Here is a 24778-nt window from a genome sequence, read left to right on the forward strand (position 1 = left end):
ATACCCAGTCATGTTACTGACCTGTTGTCAATTATCCTAATTAGTTGCAAAATGTTCTTCCAGCAATTTCTTGTTGGTATCACTCACTTTACTCACTTTTTGTTTCCCTGTCCCAAACTTTTTTAAGAGGTGTTGCTGCTATCAGTTTCAAAATTACCTTATTTTTTTTCTTAAAATTGTACATTTTCTCAGTTTAAACCTTTGATATGTTTTCTATTTTCTATTGTGAATACAATTTGGGTTTATGAGATTTGCAGATCGATGCATTCTGCTTTTATGATGATTTTACACAGCGTCCCAACTTCTTTGGAATTGGGGTTTTACATTTTAATCTAAAAAATTAAGAGAATATACATTTGTGATAACCAAAATGTTTTTCTTTTGGTAGGTTATGGGTAAGCGGATTGGAGCAGAAAGACAACATGAATCTATGCAAGAGCCAAAAGACAATAATGAAGACAACTATGAAGAAGAGGAGGAGGAAGATGGAGGTGCTGGGGCAAAGAAACAGCGAGCTGAAATGTGATGTTGTTTACCCCCACTCTCATATATGTTCCTTAACAAATTCCAAGCTGGCCTTTTTCTATCGTGTTCCTTTTGTACTTTTGTGCATATGGGACACTTTTATAAAAACTGTATTTTATTACATAATGCTTTTTATTAACATTAGGCTTTATCTAATACTTTTGAATGACAAGGCTGCCAAAGCCAGTCATTAGTCAACTTTTCTTTTATAATTAAAAAGTGAAAATCTGTAGGGGATTAATGTCTCCTATGAGTTACAATGCAGTATATGGTAGTACCAAGTATTGCCATCCTTTTGATAGTTACAAGAACCCTTTATTAGGGCAGTAGTTTCAATTATTGTGCCTTATGTCTCTTATAAGAGGAAGTTCAGGCATTCACCTTGTATATTTATTGTTTGTAATATATCCAACATTCAAGGTCATTTTGGAATAAGTTCCTTGTTTCCTGTATTATGCAATGATAATATGAAATAATCCTTAAGGGGTGTGAAGGTCGTCAGCAGGAATAACTTTGTTAAATATTATGTAAACCTAATGCAGAATAGTAATGTAATGTGTCATCGCATATCCTTAGGGCCCTTGTAAGTGCTCTTTCTCCAGTGAAAATAGCATTTTATGCTGAAAAGCAGATCACTCTCTGCAAGGTTCAGGCAATGTTATTGTATTCTAAGTATACTTTCTCCTCTCCTCAAGGTAAAATTTATCTTATATTAATTTACCTTCTCTGGAAACCCTCACCATGTATGACCATTTTATGAGGGTTTCTTTCTTTTGCACAGAATGTTTTTATTGCCTTCGGGTCTCTTATCTGTTTTTTTTTTATACCCTTTAACATTTGATGTGTCAAGTTTTAAATATTTCTGTCTATGCGATGTGGTTAGGATGGTGCACAGTGTCACTGATACTTCTTGCTGCTCCATGCTTTCTTCTATGGGTAGAATGAACCACAAAAGGCAGCTTTTTCGAGGTGCACAGGGAGTCATTGACACTTCTTTTTGCCTCATGTCTCTCCCTCCTCATCTTAAGTATATGGGAACATGGGAACAATGAAGCACAGAAGTGATATATTCGAGTTGCTCAAAGATTCACTCACATTCATGCCACCCCCACTCCTAGGTATATAGGTAGGATGAACATGGTGGGCTGTGACTGTTGTTTTTTTTTTTCACTGTCTCAGCAAACGCTTAGGGCAGGAGTTGACTTTGGCAATCTGTGTTATTATCAGCCTGTCTCTGTTCATTATTACTGGAAGAAAGGCAGATGGGGAATTGATATTTTAGGTTTAAAGTAGAGGAGTAATATGCAGTAAGTAATGGTTCTTTCTACTCTGCAGCCTTCCCAATACTGACACAATATATGTCACTTTAGGGTGAAGAGTAGCATATGATTGCCTTCCCTGTTAGTGTTCAGGTCCAACACCTAATCAATACGCCAAGCACTGCCACATAACCAGGGGAGTGACATAATCGCTCATCTGCTTTGCCCACACAGCTAATTCTAATGCATACTGCGGAGGAGGAAGGGGAAATCACACGATTGCTACTAAAGGGGGAGGAGGGGCTTCAGACTGCTTTTCCAGAGACACATTAGTTTTGCCCTAAATGGGAAAAAGTGACCAAGTCTTCTTAGTTCAGTGTCAAATAGGACTGTTTATTTAAAGTCTGTACATGTACTGCTGTGTCACACATTTCATTGAACCTGCCGTCTGAGAGGTTACAAGAGGAATCAGGGATCACTGTTAACAGACAGCAAGGTACCATGGGAAATGTAGTCTTTTGAAATGTAAAGTATTTTCAAGTAAGCTTATTGAGGATTACACAAAATAACTGTTGTTCGTATTCCTATTACACAATGATGTTTTTCAAAAATGAAAGTAAATGTTGTGGCTATAGGTCTCCTTTAAATGTTGTTACTACCACCAAAATATGACTGCATGTACTCCCTTCACATTCAGAAAAGCAGTTCCACCGATCTGAGGTAGAAAATAGTGTTTAACAATATCTTGTCTTTCTCTTGCATCTTTCTTGAAACTAGGCCCCATTCACAGAGCATACAACATCTTTGACGTGTCCAACTTTTGGACTGCAATTAAATCAAACCGATAGAAGCATTGCAGAAATCAGTTATACATTCCCTCACTCTCTTCATTCAGAGAATAAATATTGCAGATCCTGCACCTTCTATACAAATGGCTGATCGCTTAGGACACATTTCTAAAACAGTGCCTTAAGTGATTACTCTCTGTTATAGTAAATCTAAGTAATAAACATAAACCTATTGTTTGACTTATCATGACATCAGTGGTGCTACGACTTTTAATTAATGCCTGTTATGTTTACAGTGGAGATTTCATGGCCATGCTCAAAGGTTTTGTTTGATATCATAAATATCAGAGAAGAACCACAATTTTCACAATGAATGAATTCACTGAAGTACAGAAAAACAATGTTCTAGGCAGAATGTTTCATATCAGAAGAATGTTGTACCATGTTCACTAATGGTAGTAAACATGCAACAGTAGAGGTAAATTCAATTGTCTAAGCTTTGTTTCAGTTTGAAAGCTTTTGACACTAGTCCCATCTTTAGGCATTGGGGTTGATTTCGTAAACCTGGAGATGGCAAAATCTGGTGTAGCTGTGCATGGTAGCCAATCTGCTTCTAACTTTAGCTTGTTCAATTGAGCTTTCACAAAAAAAAAAAAAACTGGAAGTTGATTGGTTTCTATGCGGAGCTGCACTAGATTTTGTAGATTTTGTACTCTCCAGTTTTAGTAAATCAACACCATTGCTTCTTTATTACATCATGCCAGGAAGAGAGAACTGAACCGCCTTCAGAGTATGCAATCGTATTCTACAAAAAAGGAATTTATTGCTATGTATATTGTAATATTGGGGAAGATTTACTAAAACTGGTGCACAGAGAATCTGGTGCATACAGTAACCAGTCAGCTTCTAAATTCAGCTTGTTCAATTAAGCCTTGACAATAAAACCTGGAAGCTGATTGGTTACTGTACACAAGAGCAACAGATTCTGTGTGCACCAGTCTTAGTAAATCTGCCCCACTGATATGTCTTTTCTAATATCAGACTTTTGCCTGTTTATAATTCTAGCAAATTTGATCAGTTCAGATATTTATTCAGTGCAATCTGATAATAAAACTGCTAAAACTTAAACTCCAAGCAAAGAGCTAATATCTTTACTGTTTTACCCACCTTAGGATTTATAAATATGGACAGCCATTATTTTTGATTACAAACACCTCTGTAAGTCATGATGATGACTCTGGCTTTTTTCTGGAAACAGAGAGGTGACCTAAAAAGCCAAAATTTAAAACCAATAAATGAGTGTCACCTGTCTGGCTGTGTAATTGTTGTTTTAAATCGCAAGACTTATTGACGAAAAGTGAAGATTTTTTGACCAGTAAAATAGTAACCATATATAAATATCGTTCCGTATTAATTTAAAGTAACCCTTTCCTTTGCCCATCCTCCCTTACATGCTCACCTTTCCTTGCCCCTGTTCTATAAATTCAGGAACTCAGCTACCAGGAGAAATACCTGACACACCCAAGTATGGGTGAGCATGTGACTCATTTCTGATCTCCCATGTGACAGTGCTGTGTGTCTCATGGCTGCACATGGAAAGGGAAGGAGTCCATAGCCCCATATAAGCTCCAACACATTGGTTTAGGGCTCACACATTTCTTTCTTTCCTCAGTTGGCAAAGAAAGTTGGGTGCATGCTGCTGAGGAGGAGGGGGGAGTTTGATAGCCCATTTCCTTTTGCCCTGCAGCTTGGACAGAGAAGAGTCCTTTTAAGTGAATGCTTGGAGTTGAAGGTGAGAAATTGTTGAAGTAGGGTACTACCAAAACCTCTATTACAAATTGTGTTAGCATTATATAGCCACGAATAAATGTATTCATGGTATCCAAAGTATCAAGTGGACTTTTGGAGCACCTTCATCTTCAATAAAAGACTAACCTTATAGGGTGTGTGAAGTCCTACATCCTATAATATTCCACTGATCCACATAAGAAAGGAACTATAAAATATACAAAATCATAATTTGCCTTTCACAAGTTGAAATCATATGGTGTCGTTTAACACCATATGATTTCAACTTGTGAAAGGCAAATTATGATTTTGTATATTTTGTAGTTTGGTTTATGTTTGTTCAGACACATAGCTCCACAAGAGATGAGGTTTTTGTATCACTGGGGAAATGGTTCTGTGTCCTTCATGTTATACAGCAGTTGTAATATGAAGAGTGGGACATATTGTATGTCAAATGTATTGCTTCATGGGCTTTCCACCTATCTTCCTGAACTTTGTATACTACCCAGATAACCGATACTACCATAGTTTCCAAAAGATGACGCTGTCAGAGTCAATTTTCATCCATATTTCTGATGTCTTCTGATTGATGGTTACTAAAGTTAAATTGGCAGATTTTCAATGAATATACAACCTCAATTCGTGGCAGTTCACAAAAAGAATGTAACATTTCTATTCTCCTGACCACTTTCCACTTTTCAACAGACCATTTTAACCTCCCTTGCGGTATGATTATTTCAGATTTTAGGTGCTGAAAGCAGTACAATTATTTTGCATGAAAATTTGGCATTTTATGTTGTAGGCCTGTAATTCTTAGGAATAAATCTGTCCAAACCAGAGTCTAGCAGACATCCCGGGTATGATAAAGTTTGAAAAATGAAATCATAAATTATATTATAATAAATAACTATAAATAGTTGAACCAAATAATAATATAACAATAATAAAAAATATTCAATAATGTAATCAAATCAAAAACACAGAAATTTGCTCAGTTGCAGAATTGTCACTGTCATTACTTTCCAGTATTTGATGACAGCTGTCCCCACAAATTGCTATCGCTCAATTCTGCGAGTGATTCTAATTTATTATCGCTGTTTTCTAGCTGGTCTAAAACCATTTTTGATGTAAAGGGACAGTTTTGGTTGCTATGGACAATCTCCAGTTTCCAGTCAGAACAGTTTTTATAATATAAAACTGCATGCAGGACACTGGGCAGAACATTAGGGACAAAGGGCATGTGAAATAATTACATACAGCAATGTAATCTGTAAGATTACATTATACTGTATGTAATGTGTGTGTTTTACTTTTTTAATTTGGCGCCGTTCTCCGTCCCCGTGCGTCGCAACGCTCGCAGGGACTGGAGCTCGGCGATGTGATAGATCGAGCAGAGGACGGCTCGCTCGTACAGCCGGGGGGACATCGCTGGATCCAGAGGACAAGGTAAGTAAGCTCTTCCTGGATCCAGCGATGCGGTCCCGAGTCTGGCTCGGGGTTACCGCTAATGGTACTAAATTTTCACCCTGAGCCAGTCTCTGGAATACCGCCAGGGAGGTTAAATGAGCTCTGGCCCAGAGAAGATCACGGCATCAAATATTGCTTTTCGGCTTTGTCCCTTGCGCACACAGATTTCTCCAGCTTCTCTGCATCCTTTGATGATATTATGTACTGTAAATGATGATGTATTTCAAGACTTTGTAATTTTACATTTAGAACCATTATTCTTAAATTGTTTGACAATCTTTAGATGCAGCTTTTCACAAATTGGTGAACCTCTACCGGTCTTTACTTTTGATACACTCTTAACTCTCTAAGACGCCATTTTTATACCCAATTATGTTACTGACCTGTTGGCAATTAATCCAATTAATTGCGATTAATTAGATTAATTCATTGTTCTTCCAACTCTTCCTTATTAGTACCACTTTGCCAGCTTTTTGTTGCTCTGTCCCAACTTTTTTGAGATTTGTTGCTGTCATCAATTTGACCTTTTTTTTTTCTCTTAAAATGGTACATTTTCTCCATTTAAACATTTGATATGTTTTCTCATTTTTATTGTAAATAAAATATGGATTTATGAGATTTCCAAATCAGTGCATTCTGTTTTTATGTAGATTTTACACAGCATCCCAACTTTTTTGGAATTGGGGTTGTATATTGTTTCCTAACATAGTTTATAGATTTGTCTGGAATTCTTGAAAGCTCAATTTAGGTAGTCAATAGATTAAGTAGCAAAGTATTAGATACAATAAATAATGAACTTGTATAGTGTCACAAATCATATATAAAAACAAAAAAAAAATCTTAACTATATGGAGAGCACTATATTTTTAAAACAGAAGCAACAATACTTATACCCATACAGCATAAAGATGAAAGAGCTCCTGGGTGCCCGATCCACAGCTATTTCACTGAGTGCACATATAGAAAGATGATCCACACACCAATAGTTGCTCTTAAAAAAAATCTTCATCTTTATTCAGAAACCATAGTCCACAACCACAGATAAGATCAGTTGACGTGTTTCAGCCTATGAGGCCTAAGTCATAACTAATCTTATCTGTGGTGTGGACTGTGGTTCCTGAATAAAGATGAAGATTTTTTAAGAGCAAATATTGGTGTGTGAATCATCTTTCTATAGACCACTATATATATTTTTTTTTTGAGCTTCCTATATACAACCAGAAGGATTACTATGAATACAGATGGATTGAATGACATCCATACACAGCAGAGGGGAACAACACTTCTGGCATCTCATACCCTGTTTAAAGGGAAAGCAGATGAGACCTGAATCTTATTGGGTCAAACCACAAGGTGAGAGTACTGGAATGTTGGTGATGAGTTTTACACCATAATAGTTGGAGTGACTCACAAAAACATTGCAGAAAGAGTACAGTATTTATGGTACAAAAGAAGAAAGGGATAATGGACACGCACATTGATAATTGAAGGACTTTTATTTCATAATTATTGTGGACTTGCATAGTTGATTTTGGCTTTGTTTTGTTTTTGGATATATGATTTCTGGCATTATATAAGGAGGTCTTTCACTTCCTTCAGTTTAGGTAGTGTTCCTCTGTGTTGCATTGCGTTCGAGGGGTGGTCTGGTTCAATACCATTGTATGTATACCAGAGGCCGTGGGATGGTAGTTTGTTTACAGTCTTGACGCCAATGCTTCTTAATCAAGTGTAATTCTGATTATGCAAATGTATTTACATACTGTATGCCATCTTCCTAAAAGGTTAATGGTAATTTGGAAATAATTATGTTTACCTCAGCTCTTGAGTATTATTATGCATGGAACCATCTCAGTAAGACTGTGTAATCTTGTGTTAGAGAGTATGTGGTGAATCTAAAATAGATAATGTGAGGAGGCACAGGCTGCACAAGTGTATTGCATGGTTTTATATACCACTGCACTTGTTTCTCTGCCTACTGTACCTCATAATATGGTGAAAGTCCTAATTTTTTAAATTGATGACTTAATGATGTTGTATCTGCTTTAGTCAGCTGGCGAATATGTAGCCTGCCAACTGAAATCTGTTCTCCCCATTGTAAGTAAATCTTTCTTTATTTCTTGCGTTGTAAGTCCTTCAAGATTATTGCGCAGATGAACATTGTTTATCGTATTGATTGAAGTACACCTAGGAATGCTGCTTAGCACATATATGTGCCCCTAAATGGTAGTTTGTATTCAATGCTGGAGATTATTTTTAAAAAGAGAAGAGGTTGTTCATTTACTTAAGTGAATGTTCGCTTTGCAAAACCAATGGCAGTAAATAAGGGGACAGCGTGCAGCTTAAATACCCAAACAAGTTTGAGAGACATAAAAAAACAGCATTTTTGACTGGTTGATTGAACTAAACGCTGCATCACCTGAGGCCGCGTACACACTGGCGGATTGTCTGTCCAACTTAGTCCGCTGAACAGTGTTTCAGCGGACAATCCGCTCGTGTGTGGGCTTCAGCGGTCTTTTTCAGTGGACAGTCTGACGAACAAAGTCTTACGGAATTTCCGTAAGACAGTCCGTTCAAACTTGGTTTTGTCCGTCCAAACTTGGTTTCAGCGGACAGTCCGCTCGTGTGTAGGCAAGTTGGACGGACTAAGTATGGCGCATGCTCAGAAAGGGTTTACACGGCCGAAGGTTGCATTGCAGTGTATAGGATGTCGTTTTTCTAGTCCCGTCGTACGTGCTGTACACGTCATCACGCACGCTTTCAGCGGACTGTCTGCTCATCGTATGTGGTCAAGTCCGTTCATGCAAATTTTGAACGGACTGTCTGTCGGATTGTCTGCCGAACTTAGTTGGGCAGACAATCCGCCCGTGTGTACGCGGCCTTACTAGGTTTCGTGAACATTCATTATCTCTTTGGTACATTTTCTCAGGTGTTTAGCATTGATGGGATATAGAATCAGACTCAATCTTGCACCTCCCACAGTGTAGTACATCTATAGGAAAAATATTGTGGCCACCTATGAACCAGCCACCATGTTACCTGCAGTTTTTTTTTGTCTCAGTGGTCCTGTTTTCTTTTCGGTGGAGCCCATTTACTGCTGTGCACTACGCTGCCATGGTTTGAAAAGAACACTACAGGTGCATGAACATGTGCTTTTGGCCCCAAGGATATCAGGGCAGTGCATAAAAAATGCATGTATCATACATGTTGTGTCCGCTTTAGTGCATGACAGCAAGTCCCCACTCCTACCAACCTCTACTTTGTTTGACTTTGTTTGTCCAAACAAAAAAAAGCAGAAAGATTAAAACTGATATTAAAAATAAATGCAAAACACAGGTAAATGCAGTGCAGTCCAGATTACTTAGTAAGGCCATGCAAAGAATAATGGTGTGTAATTTACAGCAATCAATCACGTTGTACCTTTTTTCATGTGTTTTAAAGCATTCTGAACAATTTAAAAAGATTGCTGTATGTTACATTGTGGGCTTTGTTTTTTTGCCTTTCACAAATCAGTGTGTTCCTGGAAAAGATCTAGTATGCTGACTGCTAATGATCATTGGAAATTAGCATCTCAGGAACATTTAACATTTGCTTACACCAGGACATTTATATATTTCCTTTGGGAATTGAGGATATTAAAGCTAAATAAGGCAAGCTCCACTAGTGCTGTAGTGAATTCTTCATCAGTGTATAAGGGTAATGTACATGTGTCCTGGCATTAATTGCACATTACATTTAAATGGGTACATATATTGTAAAATCAATGTTATTTTATATAACATGGGAGATTAGGTTAAAACTATGTCCCACAATCTTATATTTATATTTGGTAGAAATCCTATTCTCACCACTACACCTTTACCAATCATACCTTAGAAACCCCCAGCTGTACCTCCATAGGATACAATTTGTTGATAGATACAATATAACAAGTTGTATAAGTTGTGGGGAATAGTCTGATATATAAATACGGAAGCATAGTAGAGTGAAGTCTACTGCTCTCTCTCCCTGAACCATGGTAAAAACAATAATTAGCACCTGATAGGTTAAGCTGGCACAGGAACTATTATGCAATCGTCTAACATATTTATGATAAACAGCTGTATTGTATAAAGACCTCCTTAAACAATCTGTTTAATTTGCATGTCACATACATTACACTACCAATACATAACTATTTGCACATTTTGCTGATATGATTTAAAAGTTCAAACTGAGCACCATCTGGCTGTGTGTCACCAGTCATAATTGCCCAACTCAGTTTTTCACCATGGGTCCTGTGCTTATATACTTCTATGCAAAGTAGTGAGTCTGATGCATTATACTGTAAAGCAACCAAGTTTTGAGGAAAAATAGGTTCACAGTATTGAAATAGGGACTTCAACTATTTTTCATATATGTTGCTGTATCAGTTTTATATTATGTAGTCTTTATTTTGCCTTTCTTAAAATAAATCTGTATCTCTATTTTTGTAAATAAATGTTTTGTGATGTATTTTGTGTTAGAAAATTGTGTCATACTTCTAATTACATACTCTGTTGGGATCCTCTGACCTTTCTATTTTTAGCATACATGGAGATATGCTGAAAATATTATGTTATAGGGCAACTTTTGTAGTACACCAACACACAAGACCCTTACTAAGCATGTTTTCTTACTAATTCCACTATGCCTACCAGTCAATAGATTTTGTATGGACTTGGAAAGGTGGATGGTGGATAATTAAATCCAAATGTTTCTGTTAGAGGGTATTGAGTGGTAAATTATGAGTTAAAGCAGGACTAAACTCTCCTATCCTTTTCGGCCAAGGAAGCTGCCATCTTGGCCTCTGTTTGATCTTCAGCTGCCATGATGCTGCTTATGTGATCAGTTATGACACCAGCTATTTGATCATTTGACGGTTTGGTTGATAGAAAAACCAATGTGGCTGTTACATTCCCGGCACGTGTCGGGAATGTAATTGCATTTTGAAACTGTTAAATCCATGAGTTTAGTTCCGCTTTAAGGATAATAGAACAATTTAATTTTTCACCCCCCTATACAGGACTGAGTGTATGGAGCATTTTATTGAAGCACCTCTGTGACACAGCACTGACAGTAGTGCTGCACAGATCCTTTTCAGAGAATAGCATAGTAATTTCATTGGGAGCAGGTATCCCCTTGGGTGCGCTGGCTCATTAGTACTATGATTTGGGAGATACCTTCCATTCCTTGACCAGATCACAGTCTCAGTAGTGCCACATGTCAGGCCTTTCATTACAATGTGTGTAATTGCAGCTGGAATTATAAAAACCCAAGAAGATTTCTTAGGCCACTATATTAGTGGTCAATAAGTGGCCTTTTCAGTATTGATGCTCTTTAAAACTTTGTTTTATCTAACTTTATATATTTTATTTTAACTGTAGTTTAAAATACAATTAATTAGAAATAAATTCCCTTTTGACAATGGTGATCTGATTCTTCCACTGGTTTCTGTTATCTCTCAGGAACTCCAGTCAAAGTTCCTAGCTCTGGGCTTGAAATGTTTACACTGTGTTCTTTACATCACAATGTAATTGGTGAAACTAACAGGGAGACCAAAGTTCCATAAAAAAGATAGCCACAGCACATGGGTGGAACAGGGAATTTCACCACCAGTGTTCCCAACAGAAAAAAGAAAGTCGTTGTTGATTCAATCCACCAAACCCTGGCCAAAACTGAAATACAGGTTTTATGTGGAAACACTTTGAATAGGAAAGCAGTGTAGGAAACCTGGGAATCTGAGTTTGACATATTGACTTATGTTGTGAATAGTACTGCTGTGCCCCAAAGTTCTGTTTAGCATTGCTGAGCATGCTAGCTATGCATCTTTTACTGTTTTATGAATGTATTCAAGTTCCTTATTCACTTTTTAAAAATAAAATTGAAGTTATATCATTAAACATAGGACAGGCACTGCTGGTACATAAATCAAAATACACATTGCCAATACAGTGAACAAGTGTGTCTTCTAATGTATATTATGTATATATACGTATTTCAGAATATAGAAATAATTTTGATGTGTTTGTATTTTTATTGACATTTTGGCGGTAAAATATTTTTGTGGTCCAACATAAAATAAATTGCTGTTGTGGAGCAATGAATTAATTTCAACAATAAATATCTGCTGCGATACTATGGAACTAGTGTGCCTGTTGGTTATTGTTTTCCATGTTTATTTACTTTAGCTTTACATCTGAATATGTTGTGGGAGAAGTAGTGCCCCAAGGGGCAGACAAAAGCTAGCAAAGGGTCACAGTTTGGAGACCATTGGACTAGAACAACTGCAAAATGTATATTAGGTCAATAATGTTATGATTCTGGCACTACTGGGCTAACACATTAAATGACAAGGAGCAGAAGCTCATAGTAACCAATCAGTAATTACCTGTCACTTCTGACAGCTGTAATTTGATAAAAAACAAAACAAAATCTGATTACGTGCTATAGGTTAATGGCTAATGCAGTTGTTTACACAGCCTCAGTTTAAAATGGCTGTGAGATCTAGTTCACGCCACATGCAGTCCAGTGGGTTTTTAATCTGCATCAAAAATGCATGCACAATGTATCGCAGTGGCCCTAGTGCACACCAGTGCAGCCAATAAAAGTGGAATGCAGCAAAACGCATGTAAGCACACCGGAACACACATCATCCTGCAATTTTTCAAATGTTAAAATAAGTTTAAAAAATGCACACTCGAAGGAAGGCATTGAAAATGAATCAAAAGGGCACATAAACGCATATGCAATTATGCAGCTGGAACACAGAAATTGTGGTGTGAAACAGCCCTAATAGATTTCTTTGGAAAAAAAACTGATGGTGACAGTGGAGAACTGAGGTTTTTAAAAGGATTCTTTAACCTAGGCCTTATTTATCAAGATGATGGAGATTAACTGGTTTAGGCAATCTGTACTGCCTGATATCAAAAAGCCAGATATAAATTCCTATCATAAGCTGCCCCCTCATTCCAGGGAAGGCAGACTGGTTTCTATAAGGCAATACTATCTTACCTTTCCATTTATATCACTTCTCTTGGTCTTGTGTCCGTGTCTTATTAAATATCAGTGGAAATAATAGGTTGAATAGCCCTTTCATTTTTTTATTAAGCGTGCCTAGGCACTTATGTTCTTTAACATTTTATAGGCACTGCTCCATGCAACTGTTTGTCTTGTGAGATTTGGCGAGGTCATTATCTGTACTTGAGGAGCTGCGCTGCTTGCATCTCACTACTTATGCTTCATTCATTCAGTGACTTGTGTACAGCCAGTCCGTTGGGTTGTTCCTGAACAATCAGTGTACCACAGGTAGCACTGATCATTCTATTCCAACGTCGGAGAATTCTCCCCCTTGTCAGAACACTATAACACAGCAAGAGGATTCCCCCACCCACATTGAGGCCGGTTCACATATGTGCGATCGCACTTCACAGCATAGGGTCCAGTGTGTCCCTGTTCAGGTGTGATTCTGGTCCAAATTTTTGCCATAATTTGCACCTGAACCAGACCCAAAGACACACAGGACCCTTCTGCAATCCGGACCTCGGCCGCCCTGGACCTGTGTAAACCGGCTGCTTTGAGACCCAGGCACACTCACCTGTCATACGAATTGGATGCGGGAAACCTGCATATATGTGAACCCAGCCTTAATGTGTGCATGGGGGAATAGTTATTTTTAATGAATGTATGGCCAGCCTTAGGGTGATGTCTCCTGAGATATGTAAATAAACTTGTATAACCCCTGCCTCCCTCCTACACTTTCCTCTGCTACATTACTGTGACACATTGAAACTAGGTTATAATCCCAGTAGTAGTGGTATATACACAGGGCATGGCTGACAACTATAGGGCATAGTGTAATCGTAATGTCATACAGCCCCCAGCGTTATAATTCACTTTCTCCATCTATGTACTGTTAAAGCTGAAGTTTAGTATATTTTTTTTGAGTGGAGGGGATAAAACACCAAGCATATTTGTTATGTGTAATGGTGTGTATCCTATTACCTGCTGCCTCTGCAAAAAATCATCCCTGCAGTGACTCCCTATTAGCCACCAGATACTATCCTGAGCCCTGTCTTCTGTGGCTGTGAAAGTTGACAGCAACGAAAAGTTTCTCTCCATTCCCCCTTCTGCCCTCTCCACCATTAACAGAACATGTATTACTACACTCTCACAATGCTTCATGTTCTGTGGACAGGGGATTAGCAGTTGAATGACAGGATCTCCTCTGCCCTTTCACAGAACGTTCTGTCAATGGCAGAGAAGGCAGAAGAGGACAGGCAAGCAGTGTAACTTTTCTCTTTGCATCCACTACTGTTAAAGAGGAAGTAAACTTCAACTTCCACCTGTCAGCACCCATCATAGTACCTGTCACTCACAGTCCATCAGAGTAACCAAGTACCTGTCACAGTGCAATCAGAGTACCTGAGTACCTGTCACAGCCCATCAGAGTACCGAGTACCTGTCACAGTCCATCCGAGTACCTGTCACCAGGCCATCAGAGTACCCGAGTACCTGTTACCAGGCTATCAGAGTACCCGAGTACCTGTCACAGTCTATATGAGTACCTGAGTACCTATCACCGCCCTTCAGAGTACCCAAATGCCAGTCACCAGGCCATCAGAGTACCCGAGTACCTGTCACCAGGCCATCAGAGTACCCGAGTACCTGTCACCAGGCCATCAGAGTACCCGAGTACCTGTCACCAGGCCATCAGAGTACCCGAGTACCTGTCACCAGGCCATCAGAGTACCCCAGTACCTGTCACCAGCCCATCAGAGTACCCGAGTACCTGTCACCAGGCCATCTGAGTACCTGTCACAGCCCATCAGAGTACCCGAGTAACTGTCACAGCCCATCAGAGTACCGAGTACCTGTCACAGCACATCAGAGTACCGAGTACCTGTCACAGTCCATCCGAGTACCTGTCACAGCCCATAAGAGTACCCGAGTACCTGTCACCAGGCCATCAGAGTACCCGAGTACCTGTCACCAGGCCATCAGAGTACCCGAGTACCTGTCACCAGGCCATCAGAGTACCCGAGTACCTGTCACCAGGCCATAAGAGTACCCGAGTACCTGTCACCAGGCCATCAGAGTACCCGAGTACCTGTCACAGTCTATATGAATACTTGAGTACCTATCACCACCCTTCAGAGTACCCAAATACCAGTCACCAGGCCATCAGAGAACCTGTCACCAGGCCATCAGAGTACCCAAGTACCTGTCACCAGGCCATCAGAGTACCCAAGTACCTGTCACCAGGCCATCAGAGTACCTGTCACAGCCCATCAGAGTACTCGAGTACCTGTCACAGCCCATCAGAGTACCCGAGTACCTGTCACAGTCCATCCGAGTACCTGTCACAGCCCATCAGAGTACCCGAGTACCTGTCACCAGGCCATCAGAGTACCCGAGTACCTGTCACAGTCTATAGGAGTACCTATCACCGCCCTTCAGAGTACCCAAATACCAGTCACCAGGGCATCAGAGAACCTGTCACCAGGCCATCAGGGTACAGAGTACCTGTCACAGTCCATCCGAGTACCTGTCACAGCCCATCAGAGTACCCGAGTACCTGTCACAGCACATCAGAGTACCGAGTACCTGTCACAGCCCATCAGAGTACCCGAGTACCTGTCACCAGCCCATCAGAGTACCCAAGTACCTGTCACCAGGCCATCAGAGTACCCGAGTACCTGTCACAGTCTATATTAATACCTGAGTACCTATCACCGCCCTTCAGAGTTCCCAAATACCAGTCACCAGGCCATCAGAGAACCTGTCACCAGGCCATCAGAGTACCCGAGTACCTGTCACCAGGCCATCCGAGTACCCGAGTACCTGTCACAGCCCATCAGAGTACTCGAGTACCTGTCACAGCCCATCAGAGTACCCGAGTACCTGTCACAGTCCATCCGAGTACCTGTCACAGCCCATCAGAGTACCCGAGTACCTGTCACCAGGCCATCAGAGTACCCGAGTACCTGTCACAGTTCATCAGAGTACCCGAGTACCTGTCACAGTCTATATGAGTACCTATCACCGCCCTTCAGAGTACCCAAATACCAGTCACCAGGGCATCAGAGAACCTGTCACCAGGCCATCAGGGTACAGAGTACCTGTCACAGTCCATCCGAGTACCTGTCACAGCCCATCAGAGTACCCGAGTACCTGTCACAGCACATCAGAGTACCGAGTACCTGTCACAGCCCATCAGAGTACCCGAGTACCTGTCACCAGCCCATCAGAGTACCCAAGTACCTGTCACCAGGCCATCAGAGTACCCGAGTACCTGTCACAGTCTATATGAATACCTGAGTACCTATCACCGCCCTTCAGAGTTCCCAAATACCAGTCACCAGGCCATCAGAGAACCTGTCACCAGGCCATCAGAGTACCCGAGTACCTGTCACCAGGCCATCCGAGTACCCGAGTACCTGTCACAGCCCATCAGAGTACTCGAGTACCTGTCACAGCCCATCAGAGTACCCGAGTACCTGTCACAGTCCATCCGAGTACCTGTCACAGCCCATCAGAGTACCCGAGTACCTGTCACCAGGCCATCAGAGTACCCGAGTACCTGTCACAGTTCATCAGAGTACCCGAGTACCTGTCACAGTCTATATAAGTACCTATCACCGCCCTTCAGAGTACCCAAATACCAGTCACCAGGGAATCAGAGAACCTGTCACCAGGCCTTTAGGGTACAGAGTACCTGTCACAGTCCATCCGAGTACCTGTCACAGCCCATCAGAGTACCCGAGTACCTGTCACAGCCCATCAGAGTACCGAGTACCTGTCACCAGCCCATCAGAGTACCCAAGTACCTGTCACCAGGCCATCAGAGTACCCGAGTACCTGTCACAGTCTATATGAATACCTGAGTACCTATCACCGCCCTTCAGAGTTCCCAAATACCAGTCACCAGGCCATCAGAGAACCTGTCACCAGGCCATCAGAGTACCCCAGTACCTGTCACCAGGCCATCAGAGTACCCGAGTACCTGTCACAGTCTATATGAATACCTGAGTACCTATCACCGCCCTTCAGAGTACCCAAATACCAGTCACAAGGCCATCAGAGAGCCTGTCACCAGGCCATCAGAGTACCGAGTACCTGTCACCAGGCCATCAGAGTACCGAGTACCTGTCACAGTCCATCCGAGTACCTGTCACAGCCCATCAGAGTACCCGAGTAACTGTCACAGCCCATCATAGTACCGAGTACCTATCACAGTCCATCCGAGTACCTGTCACCAGGCCATCAGAGTACCCGAGTACCTGTCACAGTCCATCAGAGTACCCGAGTACCTGTCACAGTCTATATGAGTACCTGAGTACCTATCACCACCCTTCAGAGTACCTGTCACAGCCCATCAGAGTACCCGAGTAACTGTCACAGCCCATCATAGTACCGAGTACCTATCACAGTCCATCCGAGTACCCAAGTACCTGTCACAGTCCATCAGAGTACCCGAGTACCTGTCACAGTCTATATGAGTACCTATCACCGCCCTTCAGAGTACCCAAATACCAATCCCCAGGCCAACAGAGAACCTGTCACCAGGCCATCAGAGTACCCAAGTACCTGTCACCAGGCCATCGGAGTACCCCAGTACCTGTCACCAGCCCATCAGAGAACCTGTCTCCAGGCCATCAGAGTACCTGAGTAGCTGTCACCAGGCCATCGGAGTACCAGAGTAGCTGTCACCAGGCCATCAGAGTACCAGAGTAGCTGTCACCAGGCCATCAGAGTACCTGAGTACCTGTCACCAGGCCATCAGAGTACTCGAGTACCTGTCACCAGCCCATCAGAGTACCCGAGTACCTATTTGCAGCCCATGCCTCATAGAATATACATTGGGGTGTTTGCTTTCCAAAATGGGGTCATTTTTGAAAGCAAATTCCATTGTCCTGGTGCTCCAGGACCTTCAAAGGTGTGATAGGTAGGAATGAAATGAGATGTGTCATTTATGCTCCTAGAACGCCTGAAGGTACTACTTCAATGTTCGGCCTCTCTATGTGACCAGGCTGTGTAAAAGTCCTACACATGTGGTATCACTATACTCAGGAGGAGTAGCAGAATGTGTTTTGGGGTGTAATTTTTGCTATATACATGCTACATGTTAGAAATATCTTATAAATTGACAACTTTGTGTAAAAAAAAAAATGCGTTTTCATTTTTTTCCACATTTTCCAAAAACTTCTGGAAAAATATGAACCATTCAAAAGACTCATTATACCTCCCAGATTATACGTTGGGGTGTTTGCTTTCCAAAATAGGGTAATTTTATGGGCAATTCCATTGTCCTGGTATTCCACGGCCTTCAAAATTGTAAGGCCGCGTACACACGGGCGGACTGTTCGCCCAACTTTGTCCGCTGAACAGTGTTTGGGCGGACAGTCCGCTCGTGTGTGGGCTTTCAGCGGACAGTTTCAGCGGACAGTTTGACGGACAAGGTTTTTCGGAAATTCCGTAAAACTGTCCGCTGAAACCTTGTTTCAGCGAACAGTCCGCTCGTGTGTAGGCTTGTTCGTCAAACAAAGTTGCGCGCATGCTCAGAAAGGATTTTCACGCCGAAAGCTATAATGCAGTGTATAGGACGTCGTATTTTTCGTCCCGTCGTACGTGCCGTTCACGTCATCGCGCACGGTTTCAGCAAACTGTTCGTCCGTCGTGTGTGGCCATGTCCGTCCATGCTAAGTTTGAGCGGACTGTTTGCCGAAACTGTTGGACGGACAAAGTTGGGCGAACAGTCCGCGCGTGTGTACGCGGCCTAATAGGTGGCTGTGAAATGAGATGTGTCATTTCAATGTTGGTGCTCTGTATGTGGCCATGCTGTGTAAAAGTCTCACACATGTGGTATCGCCATACTCAGGAAGAGTAGCAGAATGTATTTCCGGGTGTAATTTGTTGTATACATATGCTGTGTGTGAGAAATAACCTGATAATATGACAATTTTGTAAAAATAAAAAATAAAAAAATCTTAATTTTGCAAAGAATTGTGGGAAAAAATTACAATTTGAAAAAAACTCACCATGCTACTTACTTAATACCTTGGAATGTCTACTTTCTAAAAAGGGGTCATTTGGGGGGTATTTGTACTTTCCTGACTTGTTAGGGCCGGTTCACACTGCGGGCGATGCGAGGCGACACGACTTGCCTCGCCGCGATCTGACAAGTCGCCCCCGTTCTGTACAATGGAACCGTTCTGAGAGGAGCGACTCGAGTCGCTCCGACTCAGAAAAAAGGTTCCTGTACTACTTTTGGGCGACCTCGGGGCGACTTACAGAAGTCATTTGCAAGTCGCCGCTGAGGTCGCGGCAGGTCGCGGCGAGGCAAGTCGGTGTCGCCTCGCATCGCCCGCAGTGTGAACCGGCCCTTAGTGTCTCAAGAAATGAGATACATCTGATGTAATGAAGGCCTGATCAGATGTGATCAATTTTCAGTGATTGGCACCATAGTTTGTAGCCTCTATAACTTTCACAAAGACCAAATAATATATACTAATGTGGGTTATTTTTACCAAAGATATGTAGCAGTATAAATTTTGCCCAAAATGTATGAAGAAAAATTACTAATTAGCAAAATTTTATGACAGAAACAAAATTTACGTTTTTTTTTATTTATAGCACAAAAAATAAAAAACCCACTAGTGATTAAATACCACTAAAAGAAAGCTCTATTTGTGTGGAAAAAAGGACGCAAGTTTCATATGGGTACAGTGTTGCATGACTGAGTAATTGTCTTTCAAACTGTGAGAGCGCTGAAAGCTGAAAATTGGTCTGGTCAGGAAGGGGGTGTAAGTGCACTGAATTGAGGTGCTTAAAGTGGTTGTAAACCCTTACAAACCACTTTGACCTACAGGTAAGCCTAGATTAAGGCTTACCTGTAGGTCCAAGCAATATCTCCTAAACCTATATGGTTTAGGAGATATTTGCCCGAAAACGGGCACCGCTGTCTACGGCGCATGCGCCGTAGACAGCGGCGCGCAGGCGCACTGAACGCGGCAGTTCCAAGAATGGAGCTGCCGCATTTGTCGACTCCCGTGCGCATGCGCGGGAGTGACGTCATCGCGGCTTCGCCGAATGACAGCGGCGGAGCTGCGAGACGCCACCAGCAAGATGGATGCGGCGGACTACAGGGGACAGCGCGACTTCGCTGGCTCCTGTGTCAGGTAAGTGACACATAATGGGCTACTATGCGATGCATAGTAGTCCATTATGCTTTGCCTTTGCAGGGAAAAAAAGAGGAAGTAAACTCATCAGGGTTTACTTCCTCTTTAAAGCATAACTATACTGCATATGAGCACCACAAACCAATAATACTGTTTAGTTCATTTGTATTATTGAAAGCAAACTCATCCATCCATCCATGTCTCCATGCTTTGTTTTGCAGAGAAATCGCTTTTAAAAACATCCCTAGCATTTCTGGCCACTGCCATCTTGAGTAAGGGTAAATGATTCATGTAGCATTTACTTCCTGGAATCCAGCTACCCTTAGCTTTGGCATGTAGTCATGAGGGTGTGCTTAGTTTATTATATTATGTTATACAAGCTGTACACTCACTACTTTACATTGTAGCTAAGTGTATTTCTTCAGTGTTGTCACATGAAAAGATAGAATAAACTACAAAGTGAAGAGTGTACTTACTTTTGTGAGATACTGTAGATCAGAAATAATTTATGTTGATTGAAAATTCCGCTTTAACTTTCATAGGGCTGAAAAACAATCATTGAGATCATTATCCAGCAGCTATGAAGGAGACATGCTGGAGCGATGAATATAGCAGAGGATTACTGTTTGCTAAACTTAAAGAACTGCAGTCTGCTCTTATAATTTGTAATAAAAACATTTTTGCCATTCTGAAGCTTCTCTCCAACCACTTTGCATATTATTTATTATTATATATCCTGTGATTCTGTACTTGCCAAATATACTGCAGAAATCTCCCTCCACTAATTCAAACTGCAGTCATTTTAAAGAAGTCTAGCCTAGACTCATTTGGCTGGGATTCTCCTATGGGTCACAGGAGTGCATTTTATAATATTTTTTTAATTTTAATAATGCTTAACTACATCAGCCCTTGAAGGATTTGCCCCCTTCCAGACCAGACCAATTTTTGAGATACGGCACCGTGTCACTTTAACTGACAAATGCGCGGTCGTGTGATGTTGTACCCAAACAAAATTAATGTCCCATTTTCCGTACAAATAGAGCTTTCTTTTGGTGGTATTTGATCACCTCTGCTTTTTTTATTTTTTGCGCTATAAATAAAAAAAGAGTGACAATTTTGAAAAAAACACAATATTTTGTACTTTTTGCTATAATAAATATCCCTAATTTAAATATTTTTTTTTATCATGACTGCGACATTGCGGCGGACAGATCAGACACTTTTGACCCTTTTTTCAGACCATTGACATTTATACAGCGATCAGAACTGAAAATAGCCAATGATTACTGTATAAATGTCAAAGGGGTTAACACTAGGGGGGCAATAATTGGGTTAACTGTGTTTCCTAGGTGTGTTCTAACTGTGGGGGGGATGGGACTGACTACGGGAGGAGACCAATCGGTGCTCATACTTAGTAGGAACACACGATCTATCTCCTCTACCCTGAGAGAACCGGGATTTGTGTGCTTACACACACAAATCCCAGTTATTGCTCTGTCACAAGCGATCGCAGGTGCCCGGCGGTCATCACGCCCACCAGGCATGTGCATCAGCTCCGGGGACACGCTGGGGGCGCGCACACCTGCTAAAGCATCTTAAAGAGCCAACGTACAGCTACAACGGCTCGTGCAGGGGAGCCAACCTTCTGTAGTATAACTGCGTGGCTGGTCCGGAAGCAGTTAAAGTGAAATAATAAAATTGAAATATTCCTTTAAAAATTGTGCCTGGGGGTCCCCTTAGTCTGTCTGTAAAATGGCACATCTGTGCAATTTGTTGAACAGTGCTGCAGCAATAATGACATTTCTAAAGGAAAAAAATTCATTTAAACTTGCTCACGGCTGTAATATAATATAGATGAAAAATCTATGAAAAAAAAAACGGTGCCAAAACTAAAAAAAATTAATTGGCGTAGGGTCCACCCCAAAATCCATACCAGACCCTTATCTGAGTATGCAGCCTGAAGGTCAGGATGGGGGGGAACAAACGAGTGCCCCCCCTCCTGAACCATACCAGGCCACATGCCCTCAACATAGGAGGGTAGGTGCTTTGGCTGTGCCCCCCCACCCCAAAGCACCTTGTCCCCATGTTGATGGGGACAAGGGCCTTTTCCCGACAACCCTGGGCTGTGGTTGTCAGGATCTGCGGGTGGGGGGGGCTTATCAGAATCTGGATTCCTTTTAGCCCCTGATCACCCGGCGGGTGATATCAGTTTTATCGGTTTTAGCGTCAGTCAGGGTCTTGGTCACCCCAGGCAGTGTGAGATTAGTTCCAGTAACGCTAACACCCACGCATGCATCATACACCTCCCTTAGTAAGTATAGTGTCTAAATGGATCAATATCTGTTCTGATCCGATCTATACTAGTGTCCCCTGTAGTTTAGGGTTCCCAAAAATGCAGCATTAGCAGGATCAGCCCAGATATCTGCTAGCACCTGCATTTAGCCTCTCCGACCCAGCCCACCCAAGTGCAATATCAATTGATCACTGTCACTAACAAAACACATAGCTGCAGCATTCGCAGAGTCAGGCCTAATCCCTGCGAACACTAACAGTTTTTTTTGGTAGTGTTTGAATCAGTCGCTGACAGTCAGGTGCGCTTTTTTCCTTTTGGTCTCACTAGTATAACAGTAAATTTAAAGGCCAAAATGTCCAATCAAAGGTACACTAGTGAAGAGGCCTACACGTTTCTGAGCCTGACAGATGAGAGTGAAGAGGAAATCACTCATCTGTCAGATTCAGGCTCAGAATACGAACCAGTAGACAGCAGCAGCACCCTGACAGATAGCACTGATGACGGAGTAGTGGTCCCTGTCAAGGTCAGGTGTACCCAACCCTGTTTTTCTTCTGTTGTTGAGGTGCAAGAACTGCAGGGCTCTCGTATGGAGCAGAGAGCCAGTACTAGTGACGCTCATCCTTCTGGTGAACTAGCAAGCACCAGCAGCCTAGTACATACTGGTCGTACATCCAGCAATGCAGTAAGACTTGGTGACATGGTGAGTCCCTTGAGTGCAGTTCAAGCTGGTCAGGTGGCTAGCACAACTAGTGTCCCACAGGGAGGTTACCATTTCCTGGATAATGTGTTTCTGAGGCTTCGTTCTGTCAGAGGAAGAGTGGTGGAGAAGGTGGCCGGCTTCAAACGATTCAAACAATTCTTTAGTCCTCAGCACCCAGGGCTATTAGATTTAACCACTTGCCACCTGCCATATAGCAAAATGGCGGCGACAAAGTGGTTTCAATATCCTGACCGGACGTCGTCAGGATATCAAGCCCGATGCGTGCCCCCGGGGGTGTGCATCACTGCGATCATTGTTGCGGTGTGTCAGTCTGACACACTACAACACCGATCTAGGTAAAGAGTCTCCGTCCAATCACGGCTGATCACAGTGTAAACAGGAAGAGCCGTTGATCAGCTTTTCCTCACTCGTGTCTGTCAGACGCGAGTAGAGGAGAGACTATCGGCTGCTCCTCTGACAGAGGGGGTCTGTGCTGATTATCAGTGCAGCCCCCCCCCAGGATGCCCATACCGGACCACCAGGGATGTCACCACCAGGTATGCCACCCTAGACCACCAGGGATGTCAATCAGTGCCTACAATGGATGCCAATCAGTGCCCACAATGGGCATCACTGATTGGCAGGCATTATTGTTTGGCATTGATTGGCATCCATACCATCAATTAGTGTACCTCAGTGCCATCTATCAGTGCCCATCCATGCTGCCTATCAGTGCCCATCCGTCTCCAGGCAGACACTATAAATACTGTTTATCATTTGCACTTTAGTGCCATCTCTGGCTACTATGTGCATGTGCACCCTTCGTGTGAGCTGCCTCTACTGTGTCAGCTTTGTGAAAACAAGCTTGGACTGGGTAGGACCATTTCCTTTACAAGTAGGGGCTGTGAAGGAAAGGGAGGAGGCTGTTTGTGTACAGGTAGGGGCCAGAGACTTATGTGTTTACAGATTTGTGTATTTGTGGGGCTGTCATATATATATACAGGTAGGGGGAGGGGGGCTGACATACATGCTCGTCTTCAGGACTTCTCCAGAGCCTCTCCCATCCACGGGAATTCCCTTCCCTGGTATATCCAATCAGCCCCTCAATTGTCCATCTTTAGGAAATCCCTGAAAACTCACTTATTCAGGGAAGCCTATCCCACACCCACCTAACAACCCCATCAAATCATTCCCGCATCTATTACCCTTTGTACCACCACACCCTCCCTTTAGAATGTAAGCTCTACAAGCAGAGCCCTCCTGTCCCTTCTGTATTGAACTGTACTGTAATTGTGCTATCCCCCATCTACATTGTAAAGTGCTGCATAAACTGCTGGCGCTATATAAATCATTATTATTAATAATAATAATAATAATAACAATAATATATTCAGGTGTGAGAGGGGCTGACATATACAGGTGTGTGGGGGGGCTGATATATATACAGGTGTGAGGGGGGCTGACATATATACAAGTGGGGGGGTGTGAGGCTGACATATATACAGGTGTGAGGGGGGCTGGCATATATACATGATTTGGGGGAGCTGACATACATACAGGATTGAGGAGGGAGCTGAATGCGCACAGTTGAGGTGACCGGTGTGGATTCGGCGGGATGGCCTGTGGGCAAGCCCTGGGGAATGTTGTTTGTCGGGCTTGGGGGGGGGGGGGGGGCCAGGCCTAAAGCTGTGTAAGGGGCCCAAGAATTTCTGATGGCTGCCCTGATAGTGTTAGCGCACCTTTTCATTTATTCTTAATGGGAG

The 24778-nt window shown here is 42.2% G+C and overlaps 1 protein-coding gene across 5 annotated transcripts in view; it reads left to right on the forward strand.

The window, feature by feature from the left end:
* GOLIM4 (golgi integral membrane protein 4) overlaps positions 1–11988 on the forward strand; it is a 169329-nt gene extending 157341 nt beyond the window's left edge. For all 5 annotated transcript variants that reach the window (XM_077488024.1, XM_077488027.1, XM_077488026.1 and 2 more), the window contains one exon: positions 389–11988. In XM_077488024.1, the coding sequence (XP_077344150.1) occupies positions 389–526 (138 nt within the window). In that variant the 3' untranslated portion in view covers positions 527–11988. The remainder of the gene's footprint in view (positions 1–388) is intronic.
* Positions 11989–24778: the final 12790 nt, after the last annotated feature.

Source organism: Lithobates pipiens, unplaced genomic scaffold (assembly GCF_037356315.1).
Source record: "Lithobates pipiens isolate NorthernLeopardFrog02 unplaced genomic scaffold, aLitPip1_a1.2 Scaffold_18, whole genome shotgun sequence".
Lineage (NCBI taxonomy): Eukaryota > Metazoa > Chordata > Amphibia > Anura > Ranidae > Lithobates > Lithobates pipiens.